The sequence below is a fragment of the Populus trichocarpa genome, chromosome 17 (genome assembly GCF_000002775.5).
Source record: "Populus trichocarpa isolate Nisqually-1 chromosome 17, P.trichocarpa_v4.1, whole genome shotgun sequence".
NCBI classification, from domain to species: domain Eukaryota; kingdom Viridiplantae; phylum Streptophyta; class Magnoliopsida; order Malpighiales; family Salicaceae; genus Populus; species Populus trichocarpa.
Genome location: NC_037301.2, coordinates 14,238,891 through 14,266,546, shown reverse-complemented (window position 1 = coordinate 14,266,546; position 27,656 = coordinate 14,238,891). Strand labels below are relative to the sequence as shown.

Sequence of the window (27,656 nt, the reverse complement as noted above, 5' to 3'; positions counted from 1 at the left end):
CATCCATAATCAGTTTGATATTATTTACAAGAAATCCTGTTTTCGGAACCTTTCTTTAGATTTTAAACAAAAGATCTTCCATCAAAGCCAAATCATTGTAGATTTGGCATGAAGAAAAATTTATTATTGAAACAAGAGAATGGGATCTAAGCACTTCAAATACACAAAGAACATCTGATCACGTAGTGTAGTATATTTTGGTGTAGTTATCAGAGTTAAGTTGGCTGAAAACATCCATCTAGAAATCTACCAACCCAGGACATGGTTTGGGCTAGTTTTGATTTCAAACCGGTTTGAAAATTGACTCAAGTGTCCATGACATGGACAAATCCGAGTGAGATCTGAGTTGGTCTATTAACTCATAAGTTAACCCGTCCATCTTGTGACTGTGACTCAAGCTTTGGATTATAACTATGCCAGATATTCAATCAAAATAGATTTTTTGAACGTGAACAAGAACATGAATAGAACAAGCCACTTCACAAACCCTAGATAATTTTGTAAAATGTAGAAGATGAAACTAACCAACGTCAGCAATTTACATTGCATATATGTTTGTGTATAACATAGAGGAAGCACAGACACCAAACTAGTTCATGAATTAACGATTTGATGCCAATTCTTTCATAACAAGCATTTTCACAGTACACAAAATATAATGCATTCAACGAATAAGCCTGTGGGAGATGCGGATGGCCTCCAAATCCAAGCTTTTGCAGCTAGAGTTGCAGCTATCAAGCATCCATAGTAAAACATTTCTAGTACTCCATACAGTTCGGTGTTGGTAAGGGATAAAATTAATTTTCCTTGGCCAGGTCAGCCACAGCTTCTGACTCTATTGAGCCGGAAGAGGAAACAAGTCGCTCAACAGGGATTTTTGACACGTCGCGACGAACTCCGATATCAGAAACGAGCCGGCTGACACAATACATCCCATATCCCACAGCTGCCAGGCCGCTAAAGCTGGTTGTTAGAAATCGAAGTGGTGAAGAAACAATAGCACTAGTAGCAGCTAAGAAGGAAGCAGCCTGCCCACTTCGACCAACACTGAGGCTTGTCATCACGAGCAAGCCTGTCTTGCAGTAGATTGCAAAATCCTCACAGTTGTTCTTGAAAATGTGATATCCACCAAAACCATTTAGCAAGAGGAAAGAAGCACGGTGAAGGACATCTTCTGGTGGGTCGGGTTTGGCAAGGGTGCAGGTGCCACCTCGTGGTTTAGCAATGAAGAGAGCTGGAGAGACATCATACTCAAAGAGGTAGAGATAGCCACCTGATAGAAAACAATCGATGCAGGATGAGATGACACCATCAAGCCTTGATTGATCACCACATTTTGGGCACGGATTATCTGAAGGACGAGAAGGAGACAAGCTGAAAATAAGACGGTCTAACACAGTTCCTGTGCCAATTTCTTGGCCTGATCCCCGAGTGAAGTGTATCACCTTTTCATCACCAAAGTATATGCCTAATTTCATTTGAGGATCTGATTAGAAAAGCATGTTGAAAATGCTAACATCATATCCAAAACTCAGAAATGCACATAAACACAAGCTTCATCTTGAGCGTATAAACCAGAATTTGATAGCTCAGATTTCAACCAGGATAAATTGCGATACACAATTAATAAGTTTAGATGTATTGATGAGTCGAGGAGAGAACAGATTGAGAATGCAAGAAATATGATAGCCATCAATGAAGCAACTCTAGAACTGGAAAGTAAATAATCTACATGAGTTAAACTTCAACTTTCACATGATCTCCTATAGAAAAGCGCCACTCCTCCTATCTCCCTCCCCCTCTCACTGAACATAAACAATCACAGAGTCCTTTTTCACGTGAATTCATAAATGCAAGACCTAAAATTTAAAATTTAAGCGTAAAGATGAATAGAGAAGAAGATAAATGGAACCTATCCAACACTATATATGAACAAAGTGACAAATCTACAACATACTTTAACAAAAACTACCATGTATGGACAACCTATAAAAGCTTTTGGGAGTTGTACCATAATGAGAATCCGATGAAAGATAGGGAAGGACCTTTAGCGGTTACAAGATACTTATGGCGAATCAATGGACCTCCTTGTGAGTTAAAACTCAATTTGACATGTAAGAGTTATTGAAGCAATATCATCAAACATAATTCTAGGTCCAGTTATCTACTATATTATTAGTACTGTATATCTTATATTAGGGTCCTTTATATTACCTACAGAGCAACAACATTCCCCACGGATAGCATGGATCCATAGTACTTAAATTCAGTTGGTACTAAGCCAACTTTTAGATTTTATTTCTTCTAAGGCTTGCATATTATAATGATTTTATTCTAGATGGCGTGGATTGGTAATATGATTCAAAATAATAATAATTCGCGAGCACTCAATGATGTTGATGAAAACTGCGAAAACTATAGAGTGGAGGAAATGTTACCAAATTTCAGGAATAGCCATATAAAATTGTTGGCAATGACAAAAATGTATCCTGTCCTAAAGGAACATTGAATAAGACAGCAATGGTATGGATGGTGAACAAGTTATTCTTGTAAAGGCAAATTTTACAAGATAGATGCTACCAATGCCAGTAGAATTCCTAACAAAGGAGCCAAGCCTATTCAAACTTTTAAAGGTCTTTCCTCGATTCCTTGATGTAGTACCAAAAACAACTAAAACAACCTCACAAACAAGAAAACCGTTGGTTATAGCAAACAGAATTCATAAAATACACAAGAATCGTGCTATGCCGCACAGAGGTTTTCACACTAATCCAATCACTCCCTGTCCAGGATACAAAAGAAAAGAGACTCCATGGATAAAAGAAAGTTGAGAGAGCAGCTCCTTGATGACTGACAAAACAGAGAATATACAAGAGCAAAAAATGTGTGGAGAAACAAACAATATTTCAGTGACTGAAGATGTTTCTTCTGCGATTAACCATCTCTCAACCCCCTTGTGCCTATTAGCCATCATCTTACCACTCAAACTTAAAAGAATTCCGCCCAACAGATTCTGAACTTTAAAAACATAGTGATATGCAGTAGATTAGCACTTAGGAGGCCCAATTACCAATGTTTCTGAGAAAATAACTTAATTAAAACCTTACGTTTCCAATTCCATCCCATAATTCTAACCCTGTAATTGTGTTTCCAAATTTTAAATCCAAAAGTTCTTATGCTACATCTTAACTACTTCGACAAATTCCCGAATTGTTTTCAATGAAACTCCATAAACAGACGTCTAACCATGATTGATTAACATACGAGCTAAACTTTTTCTTATAATAAGTAGCAGTGTAAAACTTTAACACAAACAGCAAGAATTTAATGTTTGATTTGATTTATTCAAAGAAATGATGTCTACCCACCATGAAAGTAAGATAGACATCTAAGACCTTAACCATCTCCCAGCCCCATTTTACCCTATTAGCCACCACCCTACCACTCAACCATAAATGACCCTGCTCCCCAAAAGATTCTGAAGTTAAAACACAATACTCACTAGATTAGCACTTAACCAAAGCTCTGTTTTTTTCAATTCCATTCCGTATTTCTATCCCTATAATTGTTTCGCAAGTTTTAAATTCGGAAGTTCCTATGCCAGCAGATATTACAATCATTTCCAATGAAACTCCATAAATAGGTATCTAACTATGATTAATTAAAAAATATTACAATCACTTCCTGTAACAGCCAGCAGTATAAAACTCCGACACCAAAAAGCATCACATAAAAAGTAAAAAAAAATAATGTTTGGTCAATTCAAAGATATAATCTCTACCCACCAATTCAATTGCACCTAAAGGAATAAATCCCCCCATTTTATGCCCATTACTCCATCAAAAAGTCCCAACCTCGCGTTCACAGGCTACTAATCCTGCTCTCAAAAGGTCAAAAAGCAATGGCCATCCTAAAAACACACCAAAGCATCATCTTCGCAAATTTGAATCCATCCAAAACACTGCTCTCCAATATCAAAAACCAATGAGAAAAACCAAATGAAAAGGAAAAAAACAAGCCAAGATATCAACTTGCCAACAAATTTAATCCCGCTAGGTACCCAAAACACCAATCACACAACACCAAAAAACGAATAAAAAGAGAGAGAGACAGACCGTGATGGGCATATAAGTAAGCGTTTTTCCACGAGTAGATATGATCCCCTGGCCTTAACACATCTCTCTTGATACTATTCGAAAGAAGTCCCATTGCAATTTGGTTGCTTTTGCTCTGCTTCCTTAGCCTCTACGCTACGCAGTTCCCATGGGATATTTTTGCTTTCTAACTTTCCAGTTCGAGTCTTGCTATATTAATGAAAGTTAGTTTGGAATCTGCCCTTTTAGTTTTGGGACAAGTACAACTTAATGCCCAAATTATATGTTCATAGCAGATCGGTCCTTAAAAGCCTGTATGGGATTGTTTCAGTGATCGAAGTAAAAGTTAAAAGTATTTTTTATTTAAAAATATATTAAAATAATATTTTTTATTTTTAAAAAATTATTTTTAACATCAACATATTAAAACACGAACTAAAAACATAAAAAAAAATTATTTTATATAAATTTTATTTTTTAAATTTTAAAAAAACTGCATTCCAAACATCCTTTAAATATCTCTGGTTTCTCCCTAAGCAAATCAAATTATTTTTCCAATTATATGGTCCGTAAAGAGAATCATTAACTTGAAAAGATGTCTTTTGATTATCATTTATTTTTCTAATTCAACTCAATAATTTCTTCATTTAAGGAAAAAATTATATCTGCATGCACAGTCAACAATCAATAATTTTTTCAAGAAAAAAATTCATTCTTAAAAATTGGCTTTACAAATTTTTTATAATAAACAATAATGTCTTATATAACAAGGATTCTATTATAATCATGATAGAGCTTTATTACGTAATATTTATATTAGATAAATAATTTATACAAAAAAGGGTTTAAAAACTAAATCATATACCCATAATCATTATTTTCAAGCTTATTATTACTAATAAAACTAAAACACATGGGGTGGACAGTGTGTCGCTTGCACTATTCACCCTCTTATAAAACACTGTGAATAACACTATATATTTTTGTTGATTTCATTTTGGTTCTTAAAGTTTTATTTTGTTCGATTTGATTCTAATTGAAGGCCAATTGCTTCTGAATGCTTAGTCAATGGTGAAATTGAAAGAAAAGAGACCGAACTGAATAGACACCAAACATAGATGGAGTGCCTAAGATTGCATGAAAATTTCACTTAGAACCTCGATCTTTAAAAATAACACAGTATATACCATTCAAGTCCCTTTAATTTTTTTTTAAAAACCAATTTTCATACCCAAGTTTATTTGTGTTATTTTTCAGATCTTGATTAAGGAGATGAGACAAAGAAAGAGTTGTTGGATTCCAACGATGAGAGAAAAATTCATCGTTAACTCTATTTCTGGATACCAAAATGAGTTTTCTTGGTGTCCATGAGTCCTATGAGATAAGAGGGACTTCATGGTGGTTGTTTAGATCCTCGATGTTGTATGAAAAACCAAATCTGAGCTAAAAAAAGCCAAAACAAAACCAATTTGATTTTAAATTTTTGGATTGTTTTTTAGATGTTTGGAGTTGGTAGAATGGTTTGTGGGTGTTATGAGGGCATTGGTGAGGTGTTTTTGAGTTTAAATAGCTTGAAATTTTGGTTTTTTGGGCAAAAGACAAGTTGCACCGATTTTTCGGCCGAAATCTAGGCTTGCAAACGATATGTTGTCTCACTAGCTTATTTTTTTTCTAGAAAAATAGGAGTAGATGATATGTCATTCATCCCTTTAAAAAATTAAAAATAAAAATAAGCTCAGGCCTGCAAACCCGACCTTAAAGGCTCATCAATGCTCATGGGCTCTTCATTTTAGTGGCCCAGGCGCGCTAGGTTATGGGCTTGCGAGTCTGGGCCTCTCCCTCCCCCCCCCCTCTCTCTCTCTCTCTCTCTCTCTCTCTCTCTCTCTCTCTCTATATATATATATATATATATATATATATATATATATATATATAACGGTTGAATATAAATTTAAGGGACAAAAATATTGAACCCAGTTGAGTTCATGGTCCGAGTCACAGGTTTAACAAATTAAGCTACAACAACCGAACATTATTTTTTTATAGTATTGCCTATTTTTATTGGTATATTTTTTAAAAATAATTTTAAAATTTATGTTTCAATTAAAATCCCTCACCAATGATATTGTTTTTCTTATTTAAGTTTTTTGGATAAAATTTGTTTTTTGGTGGTGTTGTGCGTGTTTAATTTTTGAAAAAATTATTTTGATTTATCAATAATGTTTTTTAAAATCTTTTTATATACAAGAAATTTATTTTTAAAAATAAAAAATATTTACTTTCATATAATATTTCTGATATGTGCAGTCTTGCTTAATATTTTTTTTACTTTTATTTTATTTAATCAATTTAATATGCGTGTCTACTTTTAATATCATTTGATTGCATAGAAAATTAATAAACAAATTTAGTTTACACAACCGGGTAAATGTTCTGTTTATTAACACATTCAATTTTTCATTTTATTTTTAGTTATTGTTAATATATTTTTTTCGTATTTATTACCACACACAGTTCTCGATTTATTTGATTATATGTATACATAAACTTTTTAATTTACACTTTAAATATCTTTATGTATAAAAATGCATCAAAAAATCTTGCATGTACAAGTTTTTTGTACGAGGAAAAAAAAGTTAGCCCACTGACAATGTGGTAGCTGATTTTTTTCCAAAAAAAATTAGAGTGAATGATATGATGCAATAAAAAAAATAAAGATCTAGTCAGGCGGGTTTGCTGAGACAGGCTTGGATGTGGGCTCTAAAAACATGGGCTAGGCAGGTAGACATGACGTGCCAGGCCCAACTATACTTGTTTTTTATTTTCTTTCTTGTTTTTTATATATTAATGCTTTTTATATGTATTTTTTTAATTTATATTTAGATTAATATTATTTTTTCTTTTATTTTAATTACGTGTAGAAAAGTTTTTGTTGAGAAAAAAGTACCTCAGATGAAGCATAGATCAAATATATAGTGAAAATACAGAACACGTAATTATACTAATATTCCTCAAAGTTTATTTTATATTAATCATTCATATATACACAATGAACTAACAACTTCTTTTATTCATACTTTATGGAGATTTTTAGATGATTAATAACCTTTAATCTCATACTTTACTGATAATTTCATCCTTTTATACCTAAACTAAATTTTAATAAAATTTCAATTGAGTTTCTCTTTTAAAAAAAACCTCTCTCAGATTTCATAACATGCAAATCACATAATAATTTCACCATACACCTCGGATTCAACCATCCTGAATTACAACGAAAATTATATCATCATAGACAATCTTCAAGCCTTACTTGTCACCATACAGCTTCCTTCAAGCCATGTCACATCATATCAACAACATATATTACATGATTAAAATTAAATTAAACATAAAACAATGTTGCGGTTTCCATACATAAAATTAAATTTATATCTCATCCTTTTATTTTATTTTTATTATTTTATTTCACAATCGAGTTTAATTCTGATACTCAGTAAATTGTTTGTCCAGGGTTTACATCTTCAATCCCTTTGTCCATTTCATAGTTATTTAGACTCCACATTATCATTTACTTAATTCCTATTAATTTTATTTTTTATTTTCAAAACTTCTAAGTTTCCAAGGGTTTACAATTTGAACTCTTTTTTTTTTTTTTTTTAATATAAATTGACAAGGTTGTCAGCCCTTGGGGTCTGTCATTGAATAACGAGTGGAATCAGTAGCTGCACAGGCAATTTTCTTCTTGGTGATTTGGATAGCAACTGGAAAGAAATCTTGTGGGAGTGTCTCAGTCTGTGTGAATAATTTGTCTAAAATTACAGTAAAATTTCTTCAGCTGGTAATTCGAAAGGGCAACCAGCGGCATCAATGCTTGTCTAACAAAAATGGAGGTAGTCGTGAGAAACATATAACTTCCTTGTATTGAACTGTTCTGATGTTGTGACAGCTTCATGAACAGCTTTAACATCATGATTAGCCATTCAAAGATGGAACAGAGATTGCCACTACATATCCAGTTGAAGCTTGGGTTACTATCTATGGATTGCCATCGACTTGCAAGAAAGGGTGCATCAGAGACAAATGATGCAGATAATATTGAAACAACCATACTGATATGCATCTCCTAACAACATGGAATATAGACTCTGAATAATTTATAAAAATGACAGAATGTGCTGTCTTGAATTTTTGGAGAAAAAAAACCCATTAAATCACCAGTATGTATGGTTCCCATCTCCACTGACTGACCAATCTCCAAATCTGGCTGTTTCATTCTGTATTCTTTAGCGCGGTGAGTTTCCATCATTGTGGCTCCATTAGTGACGACAAATTTCTAGTTGAGATCCACATGTTCAGGGAAGCTCAAACACGTTGGCATCCAGATGCTAAAAAGATCTTAGGCTGTGTACTTTACAGTTTGGGCTTGTCTTCTTGTCAACGAGGAAATAGGGATCAAAGAGCATAAGAAGACATGATATCATCCACCAGAAGCAGAAGCAACAATTGCATGCCATGCATGCTGTATAACCTTAGCTCTGCGAATGATTTGCATAAAAGTCAAAGATCTCCGAGCCTTAGGAGGCATAATCCCTTGCAAGGCTCGGTTAAACCTCAGTCATACTCTGGCATCCTGTTATCTGCTGCTGAAGCCTCTAGTGCTTCCTTCCAGAAATTCAGGGTAAAATGGGGAGCTCCACCCTCTTGAAGGAAAAGAAGCTGACACGCCCATGGTCTACATGACATAACTTCAAAGGAATCCCAACACATTGTCTCTCAAGAACTTTACTTTTTGCATTGGATGGTGGACTTCCCCTTCAAGGTAAGGCAAGTTAAACAGTATCTATACAAATTAAAATGAGAAATAGATCGGCATTAAAATGGAAACAAAACTAATGAGATGAGATGCATTAGGGCTTGATATGTGATGATCCTGGAATTCCTCTAATTAGCATCCAGATTGCAACATATATTTGAAGGACTTAGTCAGCCTTTTTCTTTTTAAAAGTCATCACTTAACATCAGTATGCAACTTTTCCAAATGACAATGGACTTCTTGGATCTCATAAATTACAGACTTCAGAGGGAAACTGTGTTTATTTGCAACCAAATAAATTTCCAACAACAAAAAAATTTCTAGCATGGCAGTTAACAGCCTGCACAGCAAACCATGGACACAACTCTTATGAAGTTATCCACTAAAGTAAGAAAAGCCTTAATGATTTCCAAGGGTTCTTTTACATGAAAATAAAAGGTGGAAGATATGATGAGCACAAACAGAGTGATAGGATTTTCCTTAAAATGCAGTAATATGAGAGAAGGACAAACAAAAAGTGATCAAAGAACTTCAACAATCAATCACCTCTAAGGAAAAGGTTTTCAAATTATTCAGGTTTACTATCATGCTTACCTAACTAAGCATAGCAGAAAGGCTGGATCACCGGGTGAAGACTTTCTAAACTTGCTATTTGGAAGATAAACGTCAAAATTTAGTCTCAGCTCATCAACTTGCAAATTACTGAGCATCTGCACAGCGCAAGTAATGCTGTTCTCTTCAACACCTTCAACCCTGTTGTTTTGAATAGTCCCTTGAGAAGAACAAGGTTTGCTGTTATTCTCAACACCCTTCATACTCCAAGGAACACCATGACGCCCAACAACATAACCAAGAGACTTCAAGTGTTTATATACCTCAAAAAGCTCCCAGCTGCACCCATTCCTTTCTTCAGACATCTTCTTGTGTATGTCTTTCAATGCAAGACACTCATCATTGTCATCCATAACAAGCAATGCCCCTATTTCGGCCAAAAACCTATGGCAGAAAAGGTTATTCACCAATAAGATAATCTAAGAAAACTAAGACAATTACTCAATTCATGTGTTTTTGTCCTTCCAAACCATACTTATAAACATACAACTTGCTTTGTTTCATTGACTGTTGCAAAATAAGAACTAAACTTTCAAGCCTTCACTTATCACATCCATCTATCTATATATTAATCCCTAAGAGAACAGTCTTTACCAAAGATTCTTCCTTGGAATCACTTCTAAAAAAAACTCAACCATTGAATTAGTGATTTCAACCGGAAACTCCCACAAATCCTACGGTTTTAATTTTTCAGGTACTGATTTTCAGTAAAATTAGCCATTTTCATCTTAAAATTAAGCTTAAAGGGTGTGCATAACCAGGTTTTAAAAGCAATAATATTTACAGTCAAATGGATTATACCCACTATATGACTATAAGAGGCACAAAAAAAACTTCAAAGATACTTTTTTTCCCGTTCTTTAATCACTTACAATGTCTCCTCAATCAAGCAAAAAGTCTTGCCATTACGAACAATCCCAGTAGTAATCCACATTTTCCCTTTCTTTTCAATAACTTCAGCCATTCCCATCTCAACATTCCATTTAGCCTTTGAAACATCATTCCTAGTAACAAAAAATAAATCAATCTTTATAGCTTTAAAACAAAAACTCACTTCATTAAACTGCACAAACAATCAAGTTTTTCAATTTTTGTTAACAAAATCAGATTTTTTGTAGGTACTGGTATCTTACCTGAATTGCAGTTTGGATAGACAAGCAGACGTGGAGTAAAAGTCTTCATCGTTGAACTGGTCAGTGTCGGTCACTTCTCCTGAAGATGATTCCCAATCATCCTCCGCATCCATGGCTATGTTCTTGTGTGGCGGCGGCGCTACGCGGTATATTTTTTCTTTGTGGTGGAAGTAAGAAAATGTCAGCGTTTCAATAGGGCCTCGTGTCTCTTATCTGACTATCGTGGCCAGTGATGGCTTTTTTTATTCAATTAATTATTTTTATTCAAATAATAATTATTTTTTTATATCAGAAGTTAATTCTCAGAACTTTCAAAAATGTTTTCCATAGTTTTTTTTTTGGAAACTTCATATGACCTTTGCTACTAAACCTTTCATAAAAAAAAAGAAAATTATTTCTTTTAAAAGAAGAATGCCATTTTTCTTTAGAAATGATAAAAGATAATAATTATATTGCACTCGTTTACTAATATAAAATAAAAAAAAAACAAGATAACAAAGATAATAAAAATATTTTTAGAGACCATCTAAGAAAAAATGTTTATTTCATGTTTTTATTTTCATCACTTCAATCGAATATATTTTTAATATATATAATAATTTTGCTCGTAATTAAAATAATTGAATTATTAATAGATGAGCATGGTAGCATTACAATTTTATTTATTTATTTTTCAAGTTAAAAGAAAGACAAAATATGATTAACTTCATCCACACACACATATATATAAGAGATTATATTCTATATTCTTTTTTTTATTCCATGATAAAATAACATTTTAAAATTAATTCTTATATATTAAGATTAATTCCATCTTTTCTGAAAAACAAATAATAAATACTGAAATTAGAGTATTTATAAAATATAATCTTTTCCGATCACAATTCAAAGAACTTTATTGATTGTTGAACTCATCATCTACTGCCATCAAAACTATTAAATCAATCTCCACCAATAACTTAGTTTGAAGTTTGAAATAGAGTTAAATGAGTTGATTTAAATAATTTTTTAAATTAAATTATATATTAATTAAATTACTGATTAATTTAAATTATTTTTTGAGTCACTTGAGTTTTACCGATTAATTCTCACCTATTTGTCTTTTAAAATTTAGGTGAGCTCCTAGATTGATAAGTTTAGTTAGATTTAATAACAATTGTTAGCATTATTTTTATTAAGAAGATAATGAAAAAGAAAAAAGAAAAAAAAAGGGATAATTGATTTATTTCAAAACCGTTTTTCTCTCTCATTTATTATTTTTTTCTCCCTTCAAATAAATAACCCCCTTTGCCTACTCTTTCTACATTCCCTTTTCCTTCCCAGCAAGAGCATAAAAAATCAATCAACTCTTCTCTCCTAGACTCTCTCTCTCTCTTCCCTTTCCTCCATGGCACCCTCAAGACTCCTCCTTTCCCTCTCTATCCTCCTTTGCTTCCTCTCCTTCTCTTCCTCAGCAAGACCCTGCAAGACCCTTTTCATCTCCTCTTATTCTGTCTCCTACAAACCCCTTAACCCTTACCCTAACGACCCTAACCCTAACAACCCATCTTCTGGGTTCTTGATCGTAACCGAGATCCAAGAAGCCTCAATCTCCGCCTCCTCCCTGGCACTCATCAAACGCAGATTCATCCCGGTCGTTTCTAGCAATAATTATGAAAATACCAACAAGGAAGCCACTCGCCGCGACGAGGTGGGGTCGGTTTGGGATGGATTTGGGAGCTATGACTTGAGCTCGTTGCGCGATCGTACTAAGGATATTCTTAGCGTGGTTGTTGCTTTGCTTTTTGGTGTCGGTTGTGGTGCGCTTACAGCAGCTACAATGTATCTGGTTTGGTCTTTGTTTTCTCCATCGCAGCCGCGTTATGATGATTATTTTGATGGGGATTTTAGTGATGATGAGGAGGAGGATTTGAAGAAAATTGGGTATGTCAAGATTCCTGAGGCAGAGCAAGTTAAAGGCGGTTCGGTATGAGGGAGGTTGGTGATTTCTTGATTTGGCTCCGCGTATATAGTAATCAAGAAAGTAGTAAATTCGGTGTTTATCAAGTGTTTAATTTTATCTATGATTATGTTATTGTTGTGGATTATTGTTATTGAAGAACAGATTATGATTGTGATGTCATTAAGGTGTGCGTTGCTGTTATTGCCGAAAGGCTGTGACTTTTATTGTTATATAACACCAGTTGACTTTCGGGCGTTAACTCTGTGTTTTCTGTTGATGATTTGATGGAATGTGGCTTGGTTTTTAGGTTTGTAGAGGGGAATTTGATGAATTTTAGGCTCCTGCTGACATTGCTGTTTTGTATGATTTCTTCGGCTAATGTGTTTGTGCTAGTTGATTAGTTTGTAGCTTTGATGGAACGTGGCTTGGTTTTTAGGTTTGTAGAGGGGAATTTGATGAATTTTAGGCTCCTGCTGACATTGCTGTTTTGTATGATTTCTTCGGCTAATGTGTTTGTGCTAGTTGATTAGTTTGTAGTTTTGATGTTAATATGGAAATGGAATTGATAGGATTAGTTACTGACAGAATACAAGAAAACTTAATCTAGTAAACTACTTCGTTGAGCGTTGCAGGGTGGTGAAGTAGGCAATGTAGCTTTTGATCACCGCAAGGTCCCTGTACTGCTACTGCTATTCCTGCTGAAGCTTTATGTAGTCAATGGCTGAACCCTTAGATTTTTCATGTCCACTATCATATGCTTTCATCATCTGAAAGCTTAAAGATGGGAAATTGTTTTAGGTGTTACTGGTGGAGCTGGTCCCTTCGCATTAGAGACACTACTGAAAAGTATGTAACAGAGGGAGTCCTGAGAGTTAGAGGCTGCCGCATATTCCTGTGTTAATTCAAAGATGTTTTGTGGGCATTGTTTTGTTTCATTCACTTGTGCTTCATTTTCTTAGTTGACTTGCGTTTGGCTATGCCACTTTTCCATTGCATTCATTGATTTGGTTAAAGGTGCTGGATCAATCTAAGAGAGCCTAGAAATTAGAGCTGCTATAGAAGTCTAGTCCTTGAAAAGCATCATAGTTATGACACAAGTTTGAAATCAAAGCTGCATTCTTTGAATGTCACTGAAATCCTGTAGATGTTTGTTGTTTTGAATTGTGGAGTTGAGCAAGTTAGCTGAGGAGTTGGCATGGTCTTATAAAGAGATTAGAGCTTTTGCCTAGTGGAAACATTATTATTTCTGTGGTTAAGAGATGGCCATCTTTTTTTGCTATCATTTGCAGCTATATGATCTGTTTATCTTCACACCATCTCTATAGTACAGTACCAATGCTCAATGGTACAGCCTGAAATTGGAATTTTTAAATAATCTGGATCACCTAAACTTAGCCACCCATCTAGCAATGCCCTCCTTTACCAGTCAGATGTGTATTGCAGCTTCCTAAGCTGATGCGTTATATCTAGAGCATTAGTCTTACGGTTCTCTGCACGCAATGAAAAGCTTTTTAACGCTTTCATAGCTTAGCAGGCTCAAGCGGTGGCTTCGAGGCTTGAATGAGTAGAGTTCATATTTTCTCCATCTTCTTTTAAGTTTATTATTTTGTATTAGAACTCAATGAAGATTTTAGGATTTTGCAGTGTCCCCACGCTTTCTCCCCTTTTAACCTTTCGTTTTGCTTTGTTTCAATAAATGTTAATAGCAAGATGTTCACTTTCTGGGCTCAACCTGTTCAGTAAATGGCCTGGATACATAGCGGATTTCAATTAATAGATGTCCACTGATACGAAATATAGAATGGATAAAGATAAAAACTAGGGTTCTAGAGCTCTAATATTACATATATAATTGCTAGAGAAATTTATAGAAAATTTTAGTATTTTATAAAATCTAAATATGAATACAATTAACTAGGCATTTTTATTTATACTACTTATAGACTTAAAATTCTCTATAAAAATTATTTTAAATTAAAACTAAAATCCTCACAAAAGGATTCCTAATTTAAACTTAACTATCTAATATAATCCATTTAGCATTAGGTTTTTTAAATAATAAAATACTATTTAAATTAAAAGTCCAATGCTAAATAGAAAAAAGAATCCAAATATAATCCTCAATAATAAAATATTATTTAAATTAAAAGTCCGAGGCGAAATAGAAAAAAAATCAAAATATAGTTTTTAATAATAAAATACTATTTAAATTAAAAATCCTTAGTGAAATAGAAAAAAAAATCTAAATATACACAATAACTTTCGAGTCTTATTTTAAAGCCTTCATGATCTTTGATTGCCATGAGATCTCAATCTAGTGGGAAATAGGATTTTCAGAATCTTTTGTTAAAACTTTAGCTCGATCTAACTATTAGATTAGAAGTTATACTTGATTTATCAAACTACGTTCTAGACTGTTTTTAAACACCTTAAAACCTATAAATCTTAACTATTAATGAAATATCATTATTATGTTAAGAATATTGAAGAAATTTCCCCACACCAATTTCTTTTACTTCTGAAAAACTTGTCATCGAGTTATTTGTCAAGAATTAAACTCTTTCACTCCAAAAAAACAAATATTTCGAATATAACATTATAGCTAATATATTCATGAAATACAATGTCTTTGACATGTGAACTTTAAATTTTAATTTATGATGTGCGCATGCTAAAACATAATTCATATTAATATTATACTTTATGTTCCTATAAAGTTCACTTGTAGTTCCTTCCCATATTCTATTCCAATGATATGGTGGAAATGTATTTTTAGCTACTAAGAAGCGCCACATGCACAACCCGAATAGTACGAGCGCCTCTCACACACTAGCACGTGCCTTGCACAGGCCCATTACTTTTGGCTTTTTAGTTATATTTTATGTTTATTAAAATACCAAAGTGTCCCTTATACAACTCAATTATCACAAAAAAAGAAAAAATCAATAAGAAAAGAAAAAAGTGCCCCTGCACGCCAACTTTAAAATTTATGTTACCATTGGTATTTTAGTCGTTTCATTGTGCTTCTAAAATGCAAAACGACCTACTTGTCCTCAAACAATATGATAATGATCATTGAACCTTATGAAAAGACCGTACTGCCTTTTATAGACAATTCAATGTTTTTTTAGTGGGAAAGGTAAAACCATCATTAAACTTTCTGGTGAACAATGATTCTAAATCTAGGTGAACAATGTTTTCCCAAAAACATTGCTAACAATAAATGCTAGTAGATGTTATTCAAATGATTTAACATGATATATGGTTATATAATCTAACCTAGTAATTAACTCAATTTAAATTCTGTTAACAATTTGGGTGGATTAATTTATAAGTTGGTGGGTTGACCCAAATTATAATTTTTTTATATATAAAAACTAATTCAAAGTAACTAGTTCGAGTTAAACTTTGAATGACAGGTTATTGAATTGAGTCGTTAGGCCGGATCGAGTTTTATAAGGATGTTGTTAACTCATAATGAATTCCTACCTGTTATAACCCAATTTTTGAGTTGTATATAAAATAATAATAATAATAATAATAAAGTAAAAAATAAATTGAAATTTAGGTCAAAACAACATAAATTAAAAGTTTTGGGACATAATTAAACTTTAAATTAGGTTAATTAATGAAATCAATAGCTTAATTGAAGAATTAATAAGTTTAAAGAATTAATTGAATTTAAAATTAGTTAATAAAATCAAGAGCTTAAATGAGAAAATACCTAAGTTTGGGATGATCCGGGTTAAATTGCAAGAAATTAAAGTCTAAAAACCAGTTTGTAAATGACGCTAAAATACTGGGTCCAATTAGAATTTATGCAGGTGATTGATCACAAAATCTCAAAACTTTATTCAATGACCAAAGCCATTTGAATTGGGAAAACGGCGCCGTTTCACTGAAGACTATTTATCTTCCTCATCTCACCAAGCCAGGGGAAAGAAACGCCCCTGCCAGCTGCCCACGATGCAGCTCCTGCATTAACAACGGTCGGTCGCCTCATTATATGGAAGGGCCATGAACGAAGGAGGGAGTAAGACAAAAAAAACCAGAGAGAACGCGGACGGGAAAACCAGTAGAGAGAGAAGACAAAAAAACTACACAGGGAGACACACAAAGACAGGGGACGAACGAACAGAAGAGAGAAACAAAGGGTGAGACCGTTGTACTTCGTCTTCAGTAGCAGCTCCAGAGCTCCATCTTCAGCAGTCACTGCACCAGAAACAGGGCATTCAAGGAGGAAGAACACAGAGACACGAGCAAAATACAGAGAGAGCAACGAAGAACACAGGATAAACACCGAACAAAAGAAAAAGAACAAGAAGCACAGGAAACAGAGCGAAAGACAGAAGAAAAAAAGAGAGAGACAGACCTAGAGAGAAACAGAAAGAATAGGAGAGACGAGAGAGGCAGAAGAAAAACAAAAACACAGAAAGCTAAAAACAGGGAGAAGGAAGAACAGAGAAAGAACTGAAGAGGGGAGTAGCATCGACCCGCCAGCACACCATCGTCAGCTTCTTCCCCAGCAAACCAGGTAAGTTGCTTCTCTTCCCCTGCATGACAATCACAGTGTTCACTATGAAATATAATTACCTTCCTCCTAGTGAAGATAAGAAAGCTTGGCTCATCCTGGCATGGGTTAGCACAGTTGCTGGAAACCTCTCGCTGATAGGTTCTGCCGCAAACCTAATTATGTGTGAACAGGCTCTTCGTGCCCAGCCCAGTTACACTATCACCTTTTGGAGCCATTTGAAGTTTGGAGTCCCCTCCACGCTTATTGTCACTGCTATTGGCTTAGCTCTTGTATATTGACATGATGTTTGAGGGATCTATTTAAATTGGGCTGTTCTTTAGGCTTTGGATCTTTATAGGGTTCTAGGCCCTTCTACTTGTAATTAGATTTTTAAGCCCATATCACTCTAACTCAGATTTCAAATGATGGAATTGTGTTTTCCTTTTTTCATGCCTAGGAAGGAGATATTGCAGTGGCAGAAGCAACTACCTTTGCTTGAAGCAAAAGAACTTGTAAGCCAAAAATAAGTTTAGATTAGATTGTTTAGTTTATCATAAAAATACACACATATATATCATGGAAAACATGTTATAAAAAAATATATATCAAGAAATATACATCTTTACCAGTCAGATGTATATTGCAGCTTCTGATGCATTATATCAAGAGCATTAGTCTCACGGTTCTTTGCACTCAATGAAAAGCTTTTTAACACTTTCATAGCTTAGCAGGCCCAAGTGGTGGCTTCGAGGCTTGAATGAGTAGAGTTCATATTTTGTCCATCTTCTTTTAAGTTTATTATTTTGTATTAGAACTCAATGAAGATCTTAGGATTTTGCAGTGTCCCCTCGCTTTCTCCCCTTTTAACCTTTTGTTTTGCTTTGTTTGAATAGATGTTAATAGCAAGATGTTCACTTACTGGGCTCTACCTATTAGTAAATGGCTTGGATACATAGCGGATTTCAATTACGTATCTAAGTGGTGGTTGAGAAATTTAGAGACTACTTACAGATATTTCTATTTATACCACTTATATTTCTATTTATACTACTTATAGACTTAGAATTCAAGGATTTCTAATTAAAACTACAATCCTCAATGGAAGGATTCCTAATTAAAACTTAACTATCTTATATAATCTATTTAGCATTAGGATTCTTAAATAATACTAATTAAATTAAAAGTCCAAAACTAAATATAAAAAAGAATCCAAATACAATTCTAAATAATAAAATATTATTTACATTAAAATTCCAAAGCAAAATAAAAAAAAGAATCTAAATACAATTTCAAATAATAAAATACTATTTAAATTAAAAACTTAAGCGAAATAGAAAAAAAAATCTAAATACAACAAGGTAATTAAAACACTACGAGATTTCACAGTTTTACCGACGGACATATTCCGTCGGTATGTTATTAAGGTTTCGTCGGTAATATATTTACCGATGTCCTTACCGACGGAATACGTCCGTCGGCTTTCCTTTTGTCAGTAATACCAGATTCCGTCGCTATATCGGTTGGAAAAACAAAAAAAACATTTGCCGATGGTTTTACAGATGGACATTACGCGCCGAAAAAAAAAGTTTCCCGCTTGAAATATACCGACGGATTTTAGCCCGTCGGTGATAGTGTGACATATCGACAGATAAAAACCGTCGGTACAGTTGTCGGTGAATGATTGGAATACCGACCGAAGATATCCATTTGTAAATTCGTCGGTCATTTTGGCAGGCACTGTACAATACCGACGGATTATGTCCGTTGGTGAAGTGGTCGGTGAGTTCGAAATACCGACCGAATATATCCGTCTGTAAATTCATCGGTGACTGTGGCAGCTACTGTCAAATGCCGATGGATATATTCCGTCGGTAAACTCCTCGGTGATTATTTTTAAATATGTTTTTTAAAAATTATTTAGAATACATAATATAAAATTATATAAATTAATGGTAATAAAAACCAATTATGCAAATAAATTTTTTATTAAACATAAAAAACAAAAGAAATAAGTTAAATAATATTCATTACAAACTGAATGTGTTTAAAAAAAATATTAAATTAACTATTAAAGTTAAATAATATTCATTACAAATTAACATAATGGTGGAGCTGGAGGAGGAGGAGGAGACTGGTTGTTATACGACCAAAAAGAAGGAGGCGCACATGTATCACCACTCTGTGATGCCATGTTCATGACAAATTCGCGAAGTTGGTCATGCTCCGCTTTTTGTTGTGCATACAGTTGTGCATACCGTTGTGCATCCTCCGCTTTTTGTTGTGCATGCTCCGCTTTGAGTTGTGCATGCTCCTCTGATAGGTGGTTGTATTTTTCGGTGAACTGAGCCGTGTGTTGCTGCAAGACCACAAACTCCTTAGATTGGGTGCTCGATACTGATTGAAAGCTCCCAACAGTTGAAACACTACGGGCCGCCCGCAAGTTATCGGCCATAGTGTTGGAGAGCCCGTAAACCCGATTTTTATCGGGTCCACCAGACGATCCAACCTCCATCCACAAATCCAGATCGAATTCCGGATGGGTCAAAGGATCGTTCCCATATCTCTCCCTCAACCGGCTATTATAGGTCTCCTGAAAATAAAAAAAGTAATCATCATATTCAATTCCATAAAAATAATAACTTGCAGAATAAAATGGTTGAACAAACATACCACGAAGTGTTGAGCACGGTTGTCAACGAACTGTTGCGCCGCCTTTTGGCGGTCTTGACTCCGCACGTGCGTCTCCACAAACAGCTCCATTGGGCTCGGCTTACGTCCAAGAGACGTAGCCTATAGTGAAAAAAAGATTAATTAACAACAAATTAATTTAACGATATATTTCATTTAAATTAATCTTACCATCCGTTTTGCATGTGCAGCAAACAAAACGGAGCCGCCGGTGTGCGTTGTCACCGAGCCTTGAATTGGCCAATTTCGGTTGCCAGCACCGGACTGTGAGCATCGTGTGAACCGCTCAGACGTCACGTGCTCAAGATAGTGCGGCCATATATCTTTCGGGATGTATATCGGTTTGAAATCCCTCCAAATCGCCACGTTGTTCCAGCCTTGGAGACCCCTATCTCTCGCGGTTTTTTTTGCTTTTTTTGTGCTTCATACCAAAAATCGCGTTGGAAGAGACAACATCGGTTGACATTGCAGGTGGCGTAGGTGCCGCTTCTTGAGAGGCACCTAAGGATATGTCATCCTCGCTGCTAGAAGAACTAGCTGCGACCATACGTGAGCGACCAACTCTGGTTTTCGTTCTATGCATCTACACAATTATATACGAATAATTATATAATTAAATTCAAATGTTAAAAAAATTCGACAGCACCTCCCCTATACTAGATACTACCTAAATCCACAAACCTGCAAATATTAATAAAAGCCACAACCAATTGACTCCATCTATACTAATATTGTATATAACATAACATCTATACATATAACATTCATTCTAATTACAAGGTAAATTCAACATTAACAACATATTCAATCATTATATAAATACAAACAATAAAAAATATTCAATAAATTCAAAAAAAACTCTAGACTAACAATTAAAATTAATGCAAATAATTAAACACAAATAATACAATAATATAGTAAAATTACTAATTATTCCAACATATTCAATAACTTATTCTAAGGTAAATTCAACATTAACAATTACAATTCAACAAATTATTCAATCATTATATAAATACAAAAAATAAAAAATATTCAATAAATTCAACAAAAAACTCTAGACTAACAATTAAAATTAATGCAAATAATTAAACATAAATCATGCAATAGTGTAGTAAAATTACTAATTATTCCAACATATTCAATTACTTATTCTAAGGTAAATTCAATATTAACAATTACAATTCAACAAATTATTCAATAATTATGCCAAGACAACAATAAAATATATTCAATAAATTCAAAAAAAAAACTATAGACTTTAGGAATGAAACATGCTTACCTTAATAATGTGTTGATTTCAAGACTTTTTCTACATTTTAAAAATACACCAAAACAAAAAACACAAAAAAAAATAAAAATACCTAAAAAAAAAAAAAACCCTTAAAGCAAATGAAATAGAGGAAACACATACCTTTTAATCTGATGAAGATTCACAAGAACACTTGCTAGAGATTGTAGGTGAATGCCTTGAAGAAATCAGAGGAAAAAATTTGAAATTGAAGGTGAAGAACGGAAGAGATGAAAAAATGAACTGAAAGGGGGTTGCTGGGATTTATAGTGCAGTTTTACCGACGGATACAAAAAAAATATTATTTTAATTTATTCCGTCGGTGAAGTTTTGAAAATCCATCTGTAATTTTTGAATTTCGCACCAACATTTTTAATTACTCTCCATATGTTTTGTTGTCCGTCGGTAATTCCGTCGGCAACCTCATGCGGTCAGAGATGCATTTAATGCACCGCCCTTTGAAATTCGCACAGTCCGTCGGTGATTTTGTCGGTAATCTTACCTGCCGACAAATGACCGACGAACTTTATTCCATCGGGAAAAGTGTCGGTGATTGTGGTATTTCAAGTACTTATTTTCGAACTCTCTGTGAAATACCGATGGACGGTTATCCGTCGGTAATTGTGGCATTTCAAGTAATTATTTTCGAACTCTCTGTGAAATGCCGACGGACGGTAATTGTGCCATGTCATGTGCTCAGCAGTCCTTGGTGACATGAATAACCTCTGCAGTCTAGATGTGATTGGGAAGTATCTAAGTTTTTTATATGCCACTAGAGTCTTTCCCCTACCAGTTCTGGGTTTGTAACGGGAATGCCCGCATGTCATGCACTCGGTCATCTCAACATTTTCAAGGTAGTATAACATGCAGAAGTTAGGGCACATGTCAATTTTCTGGTATCCTAAACCGAGGGGTTTCATCATGGACTTCGCAACATAGAAGTTCTCTTTCAGCCTGTTCCCTTCAGGTAAAATGCTTCTCGCCCATTCAATAATCTTGTCATACCCGTGATCTGACTTGATGGTGAACACCTGTGCTACGACCGATAATTTACTGTGGTTCGTGCAACCATCCCATAATGGTTCGTCAGAATCTTTCAACAAATCAAAAAACCTAGCTGCATCTACATTAAGTTCTTCTTCTACAATTGGACATTGACTGACATTACCTTGATTTATTCTCATTGCATCCATAACCATATTCCTGTAAGGATTAGTGTTGTCATTTGCTGCTTCATGCACGTTGTTAGCACTAGAAGTTGACCCAACCACCCTTTCTATCATTCTCCTCTTACTAACAAATACTTCTCCGTGTGCATACCAACACTGGTAATTCTCCATAAACCCTTTGTGTAGAAGATGCATCGTTACAATATTTGGATGCAGATACCTTTTATTTTGACACTTCCTGTATGGACACCTAATACCGCCTCCAGTAAAATTTCTGGGAATAGATGTTGCGAAATTAATAAAACCCTGAACCCTGTTACAATAATCCATCCTGCGCAATCCTTGGGGTGAATCTCGATACATCCATGAACGATCATCCATGACTTCTATCGAATCTCTATAAAATTATGATGGCAACATGTATTAATTAACTATGTTAGGTAAATAAATTTGCAAAAAAATTGGTTTACCTCGAGATTATCCAACAAACCAATTACAAGTTCTCATAAATATTAAATATTCATTATCAATTATCAACGTCCATACAAATTAATACATATATATCAATTTACAAAAATTACAACTTCGCAATACCATTGATGATAAAAATTAAAACGGACCCATTAAACAAGCTATTAATTATTTCAAAACAACAAATGTAATTCGGTAATTTAATAAAGTTTCAACAATTTACAAATAAATACAATCTTACAAAATCTAAAACAAACCATAACAAGTATAAAATTATACATTCATATACTACAAGTTTGTTTTGAGAAATAACAATAAAACATGTACATCTACTAACAAAATACATATACTAAAAAAACAATAAAAACCATGATATTTAAATGTTAAAATTTAAAAAGATAGAATTACTTACAAAAACTGATAAAAATCCGTAGGTAAATCAGAACACGGATGCTGTGACAAGAAGACTTCAAGATATATGACTTGTTGTGCTGAGAAGAGGGAGATTGTTTTTGGGAGGGGGGCTGGTTGTTTTCAGTTGGGGAGAGTTTTGATGAGAAGAAGAAGGAGAAGAAGAAGGAGAAATAGGGGAGGATAGGGTCGAGTGAGAGTGGATGTATTAACTTTTGCCAACGGATTCACCGACGAAATATTCCATCTGTGATTTCGTCGGCTATTCTGACGGTAAATAGGACACGTCACCATACGATGTTGCCGTTTTGAATCCGTCGGCTATTCCATCGGCATTTTTCATCGGTAAATCGGTCACGTCACCATACAGAGCTGACATTTTGAATCCCTCGGTGATTCCGTCGGCCTTTCCATCGATGAATCGATCACGTCACTGAATAGACCTGGCGTTTTGAATCCCTCGGTGATTTCGTCGGTAAAAATACCCGTAATAACCTCCACGTCAGCGAACCGCTTTTTTTTTTAAATTCTCAACATTCCGTCCGTAAATTCGTCGGTATATACCGACGGATGTTGGCCGTTGGTATTTACAGATGAAATTACCGACGAAGTAAAGTCTGTCGGTAAAGGCGACCCCAAATTACTGACAGAATTATTCTGTCGGCAATTCCGTTGGTATTAAGCGAATTTCTGGTAGTGAAAAAATTTGGCACAATAACTTCCGAGCCTTATTTGAAGGCCTTCATGATCTTTGATTGTCATGAAATTTTAACCTAGTAGAAAAGAGGATTTTCAATTTTTTTTTATTAAAATTTTAGCTCGATCCAACATTTGGATTAAAAATTATACTTGATTTACCAATCTACATCTTGAACTCATCTTAAACTCTTTAAAACCTATAAATCTTAACCACTAATGAAATAATGTAATTAACATTATTATGTCAAGAAGAATGAACACGCCAGTTCCTTTTACTTCTGAAAAACTTGTCCTCGAGTTATCTATCAAAAACTGAAATCTTCCATTCTAAAGGAACAAAAATATAACATTGTAACTAATATATTCATGAAGTACTATGTTTTTGACTTGTGAACTCCAAAATTTAATTTATCATGTGTACATACTAAAACATAATCCATATTAATATTATAATTTATATTTCTATGAAGTTCACTTATAGTTCCTTCCCATATTTTTTTTGCTTCAAACTTGAGTTCATCTATAATCTCCAATACTTTAACCATTGTATGTAAAGAAACTTCAAGATAATCTTTCATAATATATATCTTTAGAAGAATTATCAGAAATTACCATGTACTCCATGTTTTTTTTTTGCAAGATCTTCAGAATCACTACAAGATACTAATTTAGGAGCCTTCTTGATTTCTTCTTTACCATTAATTGATGAAACATTAACAAGTAGAATAGTATTTGCAGCAGTGTTGTTGGTGTCATTGTTGTGATGTTGAAACTATCTACTTTGAAAAGACGACACCTTTTCTATAATTTTCTTACTTGCTATTTTGGAAGGTTTAACAAAAAGCAAATAATAACAATATAATTGCTTATTTACTCAATATAAAATCTCTTTATAATCATCTTGTATAAACCCCAAAATTAATGATTGTCTCAAATCTTGCCAAGCTGGAATTAAAGACATACCAATACGAGTTCTAAAGTCTAGAAATTCAAATCACCATTTTCTAGCACCATAATAAAGTTTGTGTGCGATAAGTCCTACCTTTTAATGATATGGAACCTTTTTGAAATAAAAGTAAACTTCCAATTCTGTTAACAATGTAATCGATATTTTCTTCAAAAATCTCCTATCATAGAATGTAATCCCATCGATTTCAAGAATGGGTATGGGGTTTGGCCTGTCTGGAGGTAAATTTCTAGGCAAGTTCCTCTCCTCTTCACGATCCTTGTTTGCGAAACCCATTAGCTGAGCTAGATCTGTTATGGTTTGCTCCAAGCAATCAAACCTTTGTTCCCTTATGCTCCTAGGCCCGTATATTGCATTAGAGGGCCTCCACTCCATCAATTATGGTTGGTTCAAGTGGTTTGGCACTTGTTCCTCTTAAGTAAGATCTCGAGTTTGAACCTTGTAAATGAAGTACACCATCACTAGGAGAGCTTTATCCCTTAGTGGGCTGACCTGGCTCGACCAAATTAGTTGGGGTCCAGTGGACTTCTAGATACCAAGGTCTACATAAAAAAAAAATGCCTCCACTCCTGCATCACATAGTGGGTTGCTACCATCTCTGTCCATCAAAAAGACCAACCTGCGCTGATATGTATTGACACGGTGTATAACGTTGATAAAAGCTAGAGTCCTTAAGCCCTAAGATTACAAGCCTAAGCTATAGAGAAATTTAGAGAAAACTCTATGGTATTTTATAAATTTTGAATAATAGTCTGAATGTGAAAATAAATAAATTAGACATCTCTATTTCTACTAGTTATAAACCTAGAATCCTTTATAGGAAATGATTACTAAATAAAACTTACCTAACTAATATAATCCATATAACATTAGGATTACTAAATAATAAAATACTATTTATGTAACAGTCCAAATTCCAGGATTACACAAGAAGATTATATTACTGAAATTTTATAGGTAGAATTTTTTTTATATTAGTTTATTTCACATTCTACTGAAATTTCGGTAGTCTCCCCTATATCGGTGGATCCCAAGTTATCGACAATTCATCCTGCACACAATTTAGATTCATTCCATAGTCACCATATATTTATGTCGCATCGCAGTCACAACCATTAATAGTCACAATATAAGAATTCCCCAGATTCAACTCAACATAGAGCTTTACAACACAAATTAATAGTAATAAACTTGATTACTAACATTAATATTAAAAGCATAAAATAATAGAGGCCTTAAGTCTTGTCGCGGGGTGCGAGCGTCGTGACGTCGTTTGGTGACGACGAAGGCTCTTGTCGTGCCTCCTGTGTGAGGTGTTGTGTGTTGGGAAAAGTTTTTGGATTTAATCATAAAATTATGATTAATGTTTAGGAGTCGCCACCTAGTATTATGGTCACTAGGAACCTATGGTATGCGGGAGTTTGGGTAAGGAACTGGTTGTGCAAGGGAAAGACGCATCACCCCAGTGCACCCTACCTAAGTAAGCTGCATTGTTGTTTGATTGTTTTTTTTTCTAAGTTGGGTTTCTATTTGTTGGTCTTTTCTAAGGTTCAAGGCATATCTCTCTTCATAAGAAAGTCTCTACCTTATTGGGTTAAATCCTAACCGTTCTAAAGTCTGAATTTTAACATTGTATTTATTTACACCTTGTATCTTTAATACCTGAAGGTGTACTTTATCGTGTAATTTTACACCCCACAAATATTAAAGTCTACATCTGGACCCTAGAAAAAAGGTTGGAAAAAAGTTTTTGATATTTTGGCAAAATCCTAATGGATAATCATAAACTGGTTATGATATCCATTCGTGAAAAAGATGCAATTTTTGTTTTTATGAAGATAAGCCTGGAAAAATTTTAGGATTTGGCCGTATGTATAAAAAAAAAATATTTTTTGTTTTTTTTAGAAAAGAGAAATTAATTTAAAATATTTTGAGATTTTTTAGGAAATTTTTCGAATTTGTTTTGAAATATTTTGGAGAAAACCGGGTATTTTAATACCAAATTTGTATTTTACAGTGTAAATATACAACCCGATATTATGCAAAATGGATAGAAAAATATTTGAGAAAATCGCAATTTTTTTAAAAATGATTTTTGAAGTTTTTTTGGATTTTTTTTGTTTTTTTTTCCAAAAAAAATAGGGGCCGAGCCAGACCCAACCACTTGGGCTGGGCCATAATTGGCCTGGCCCAAACCAGGAGCTAATTAATTAGCTACTGCATGCAGAAATGAATTCTGCATGCAGCAGCCACGACCAAGAAGAAAAAGGCAAAGCAGGAAGGAGAAAGTTGCCTAGCATGGGGGTCTCAGACGTGATGAGGTGGTTCGGCCGGTGGCTCAGGAGGCGTCAGCTGAGGTAATGGTGGCCGGAGTCAGCTGTGGGAGGAAGAAGAAAAAGTTATAGAGGAGAGAGAAAGGATGGAAAGAGAAGAGAGAGAAGGTCACGGTGGCTGCTCTGCCACTGGTGAGGAGCTGGGTTGATGGAAATGATGGTGGTAAAGCCGGTTGTGGTGGTGGAGGTTGGTGCTGATGTTGCTGCTGCCGGTGCTGGAGAAGGAAGAAAACAAAAATGGTGGTGCTGATGGGCTGCTGCCGCTGTGGAGGAAAAGGGAGAAGCAATCAACGGAGATGGAGAAGTGTGGTGGAGAGGATGGTTGTCAAGCCGACGGTGACATTGGTTGTGGCTGAAGGCACGGTTGAGAAGGAGAAAGGAGAGAGAGAGACGACAGAAAAAGAAGAAAAACAGGGGAGGTGGTTAGTTTTTTGGCCGACTTTTGACCCGATTTTCTCCTCTCTCAGGCTATGACATCCACCTCTATTTATAGGCGGTAGAAGAGGGAAATCTTGTC

At 34.4% G+C, this 27,656-nt stretch overlaps 3 protein-coding genes and 1 long non-coding RNA gene across 7 annotated transcripts; 1 reads left to right on the top strand and 3 right to left on the bottom strand.

The window, feature by feature from the left end:
- Positions 1–478: 478 nt before the first annotated feature.
- Positions 479–4,303, bottom strand: LOC18106520 (protein LEAD-SENSITIVE 1). 2 transcript variants are annotated; one of them, XM_052448771.1, is made up of 2 exons: positions 4,116–4,303; positions 479–1,486 (listed from the first exon to the last, which is right to left on the bottom strand). In XM_052448771.1, exons 1-2 carry the CDS (start codon positions 4,207–4,209, stop codon positions 798–800), a joined length of 783 nt encoding a protein of 260 aa, XP_052304731.1. In that variant the 5' UTR covers positions 4,210–4,303; the 3' UTR covers positions 479–797. The 2 variants fall into 2 exon arrangements, with proteins under 2 accessions (XP_052304731.1, XP_006372450.1); XM_006372388.3 differs by having other exon boundaries at positions 479–1,468; positions 4,116–4,298.
- Positions 4,304–7,994: 3,691 nt separating this feature from the next.
- LOC18106521 (uncharacterized) lies at positions 7,995–10,867 on the bottom strand. 3 transcript variants are annotated; one of them, XM_024588257.2, is made up of 4 exons: positions 10,656–10,867; positions 10,395–10,526; positions 9,505–9,906; positions 7,995–8,937 (listed from the first exon to the last, which is right to left on the bottom strand). In XM_024588257.2, exons 1-4 carry the CDS (start codon positions 10,766–10,768, stop codon positions 8,880–8,882), a joined length of 705 nt encoding a protein of 234 aa, XP_024444025.1. In that variant the 5' UTR covers positions 10,769–10,867; the 3' UTR covers positions 7,995–8,879. The 3 variants fall into 3 exon arrangements, with proteins under 3 accessions (XP_024444025.1, XP_024444024.1, XP_024444026.1); XM_024588256.2 differs by having other exon boundaries at positions 7,995–8,909; XM_024588258.2 differs by lacking the exon at positions 10,395–10,526 and having other exon boundaries at positions 7,995–8,909.
- A 1,080-nt stretch (positions 10,868–11,947) lies between these two features.
- LOC18106522 (uncharacterized) lies at positions 11,948–12,856 on the top strand. Its single transcript, XM_024589420.2, has one exon. The coding sequence runs from the start codon at positions 12,043–12,045 to the stop codon at positions 12,625–12,627; it is 585 nt and encodes a 194-aa protein (XP_024445188.1). The 5' UTR covers positions 11,948–12,042; the 3' UTR covers positions 12,628–12,856.
- Positions 12,857–16,425: 3,569 nt separating this feature from the next.
- LOC112324620 (uncharacterized) lies at positions 16,426–17,358 on the bottom strand. The gene is made up of 2 exons (XR_002978576.2): positions 17,191–17,358; positions 16,426–16,809 (listed from the first exon to the last, which is right to left on the bottom strand). It is a non-coding gene; the product is annotated as an uncharacterized LOC112324620 (long non-coding RNA).
- Positions 17,359–27,656: the final 10,298 nt, after the last annotated feature.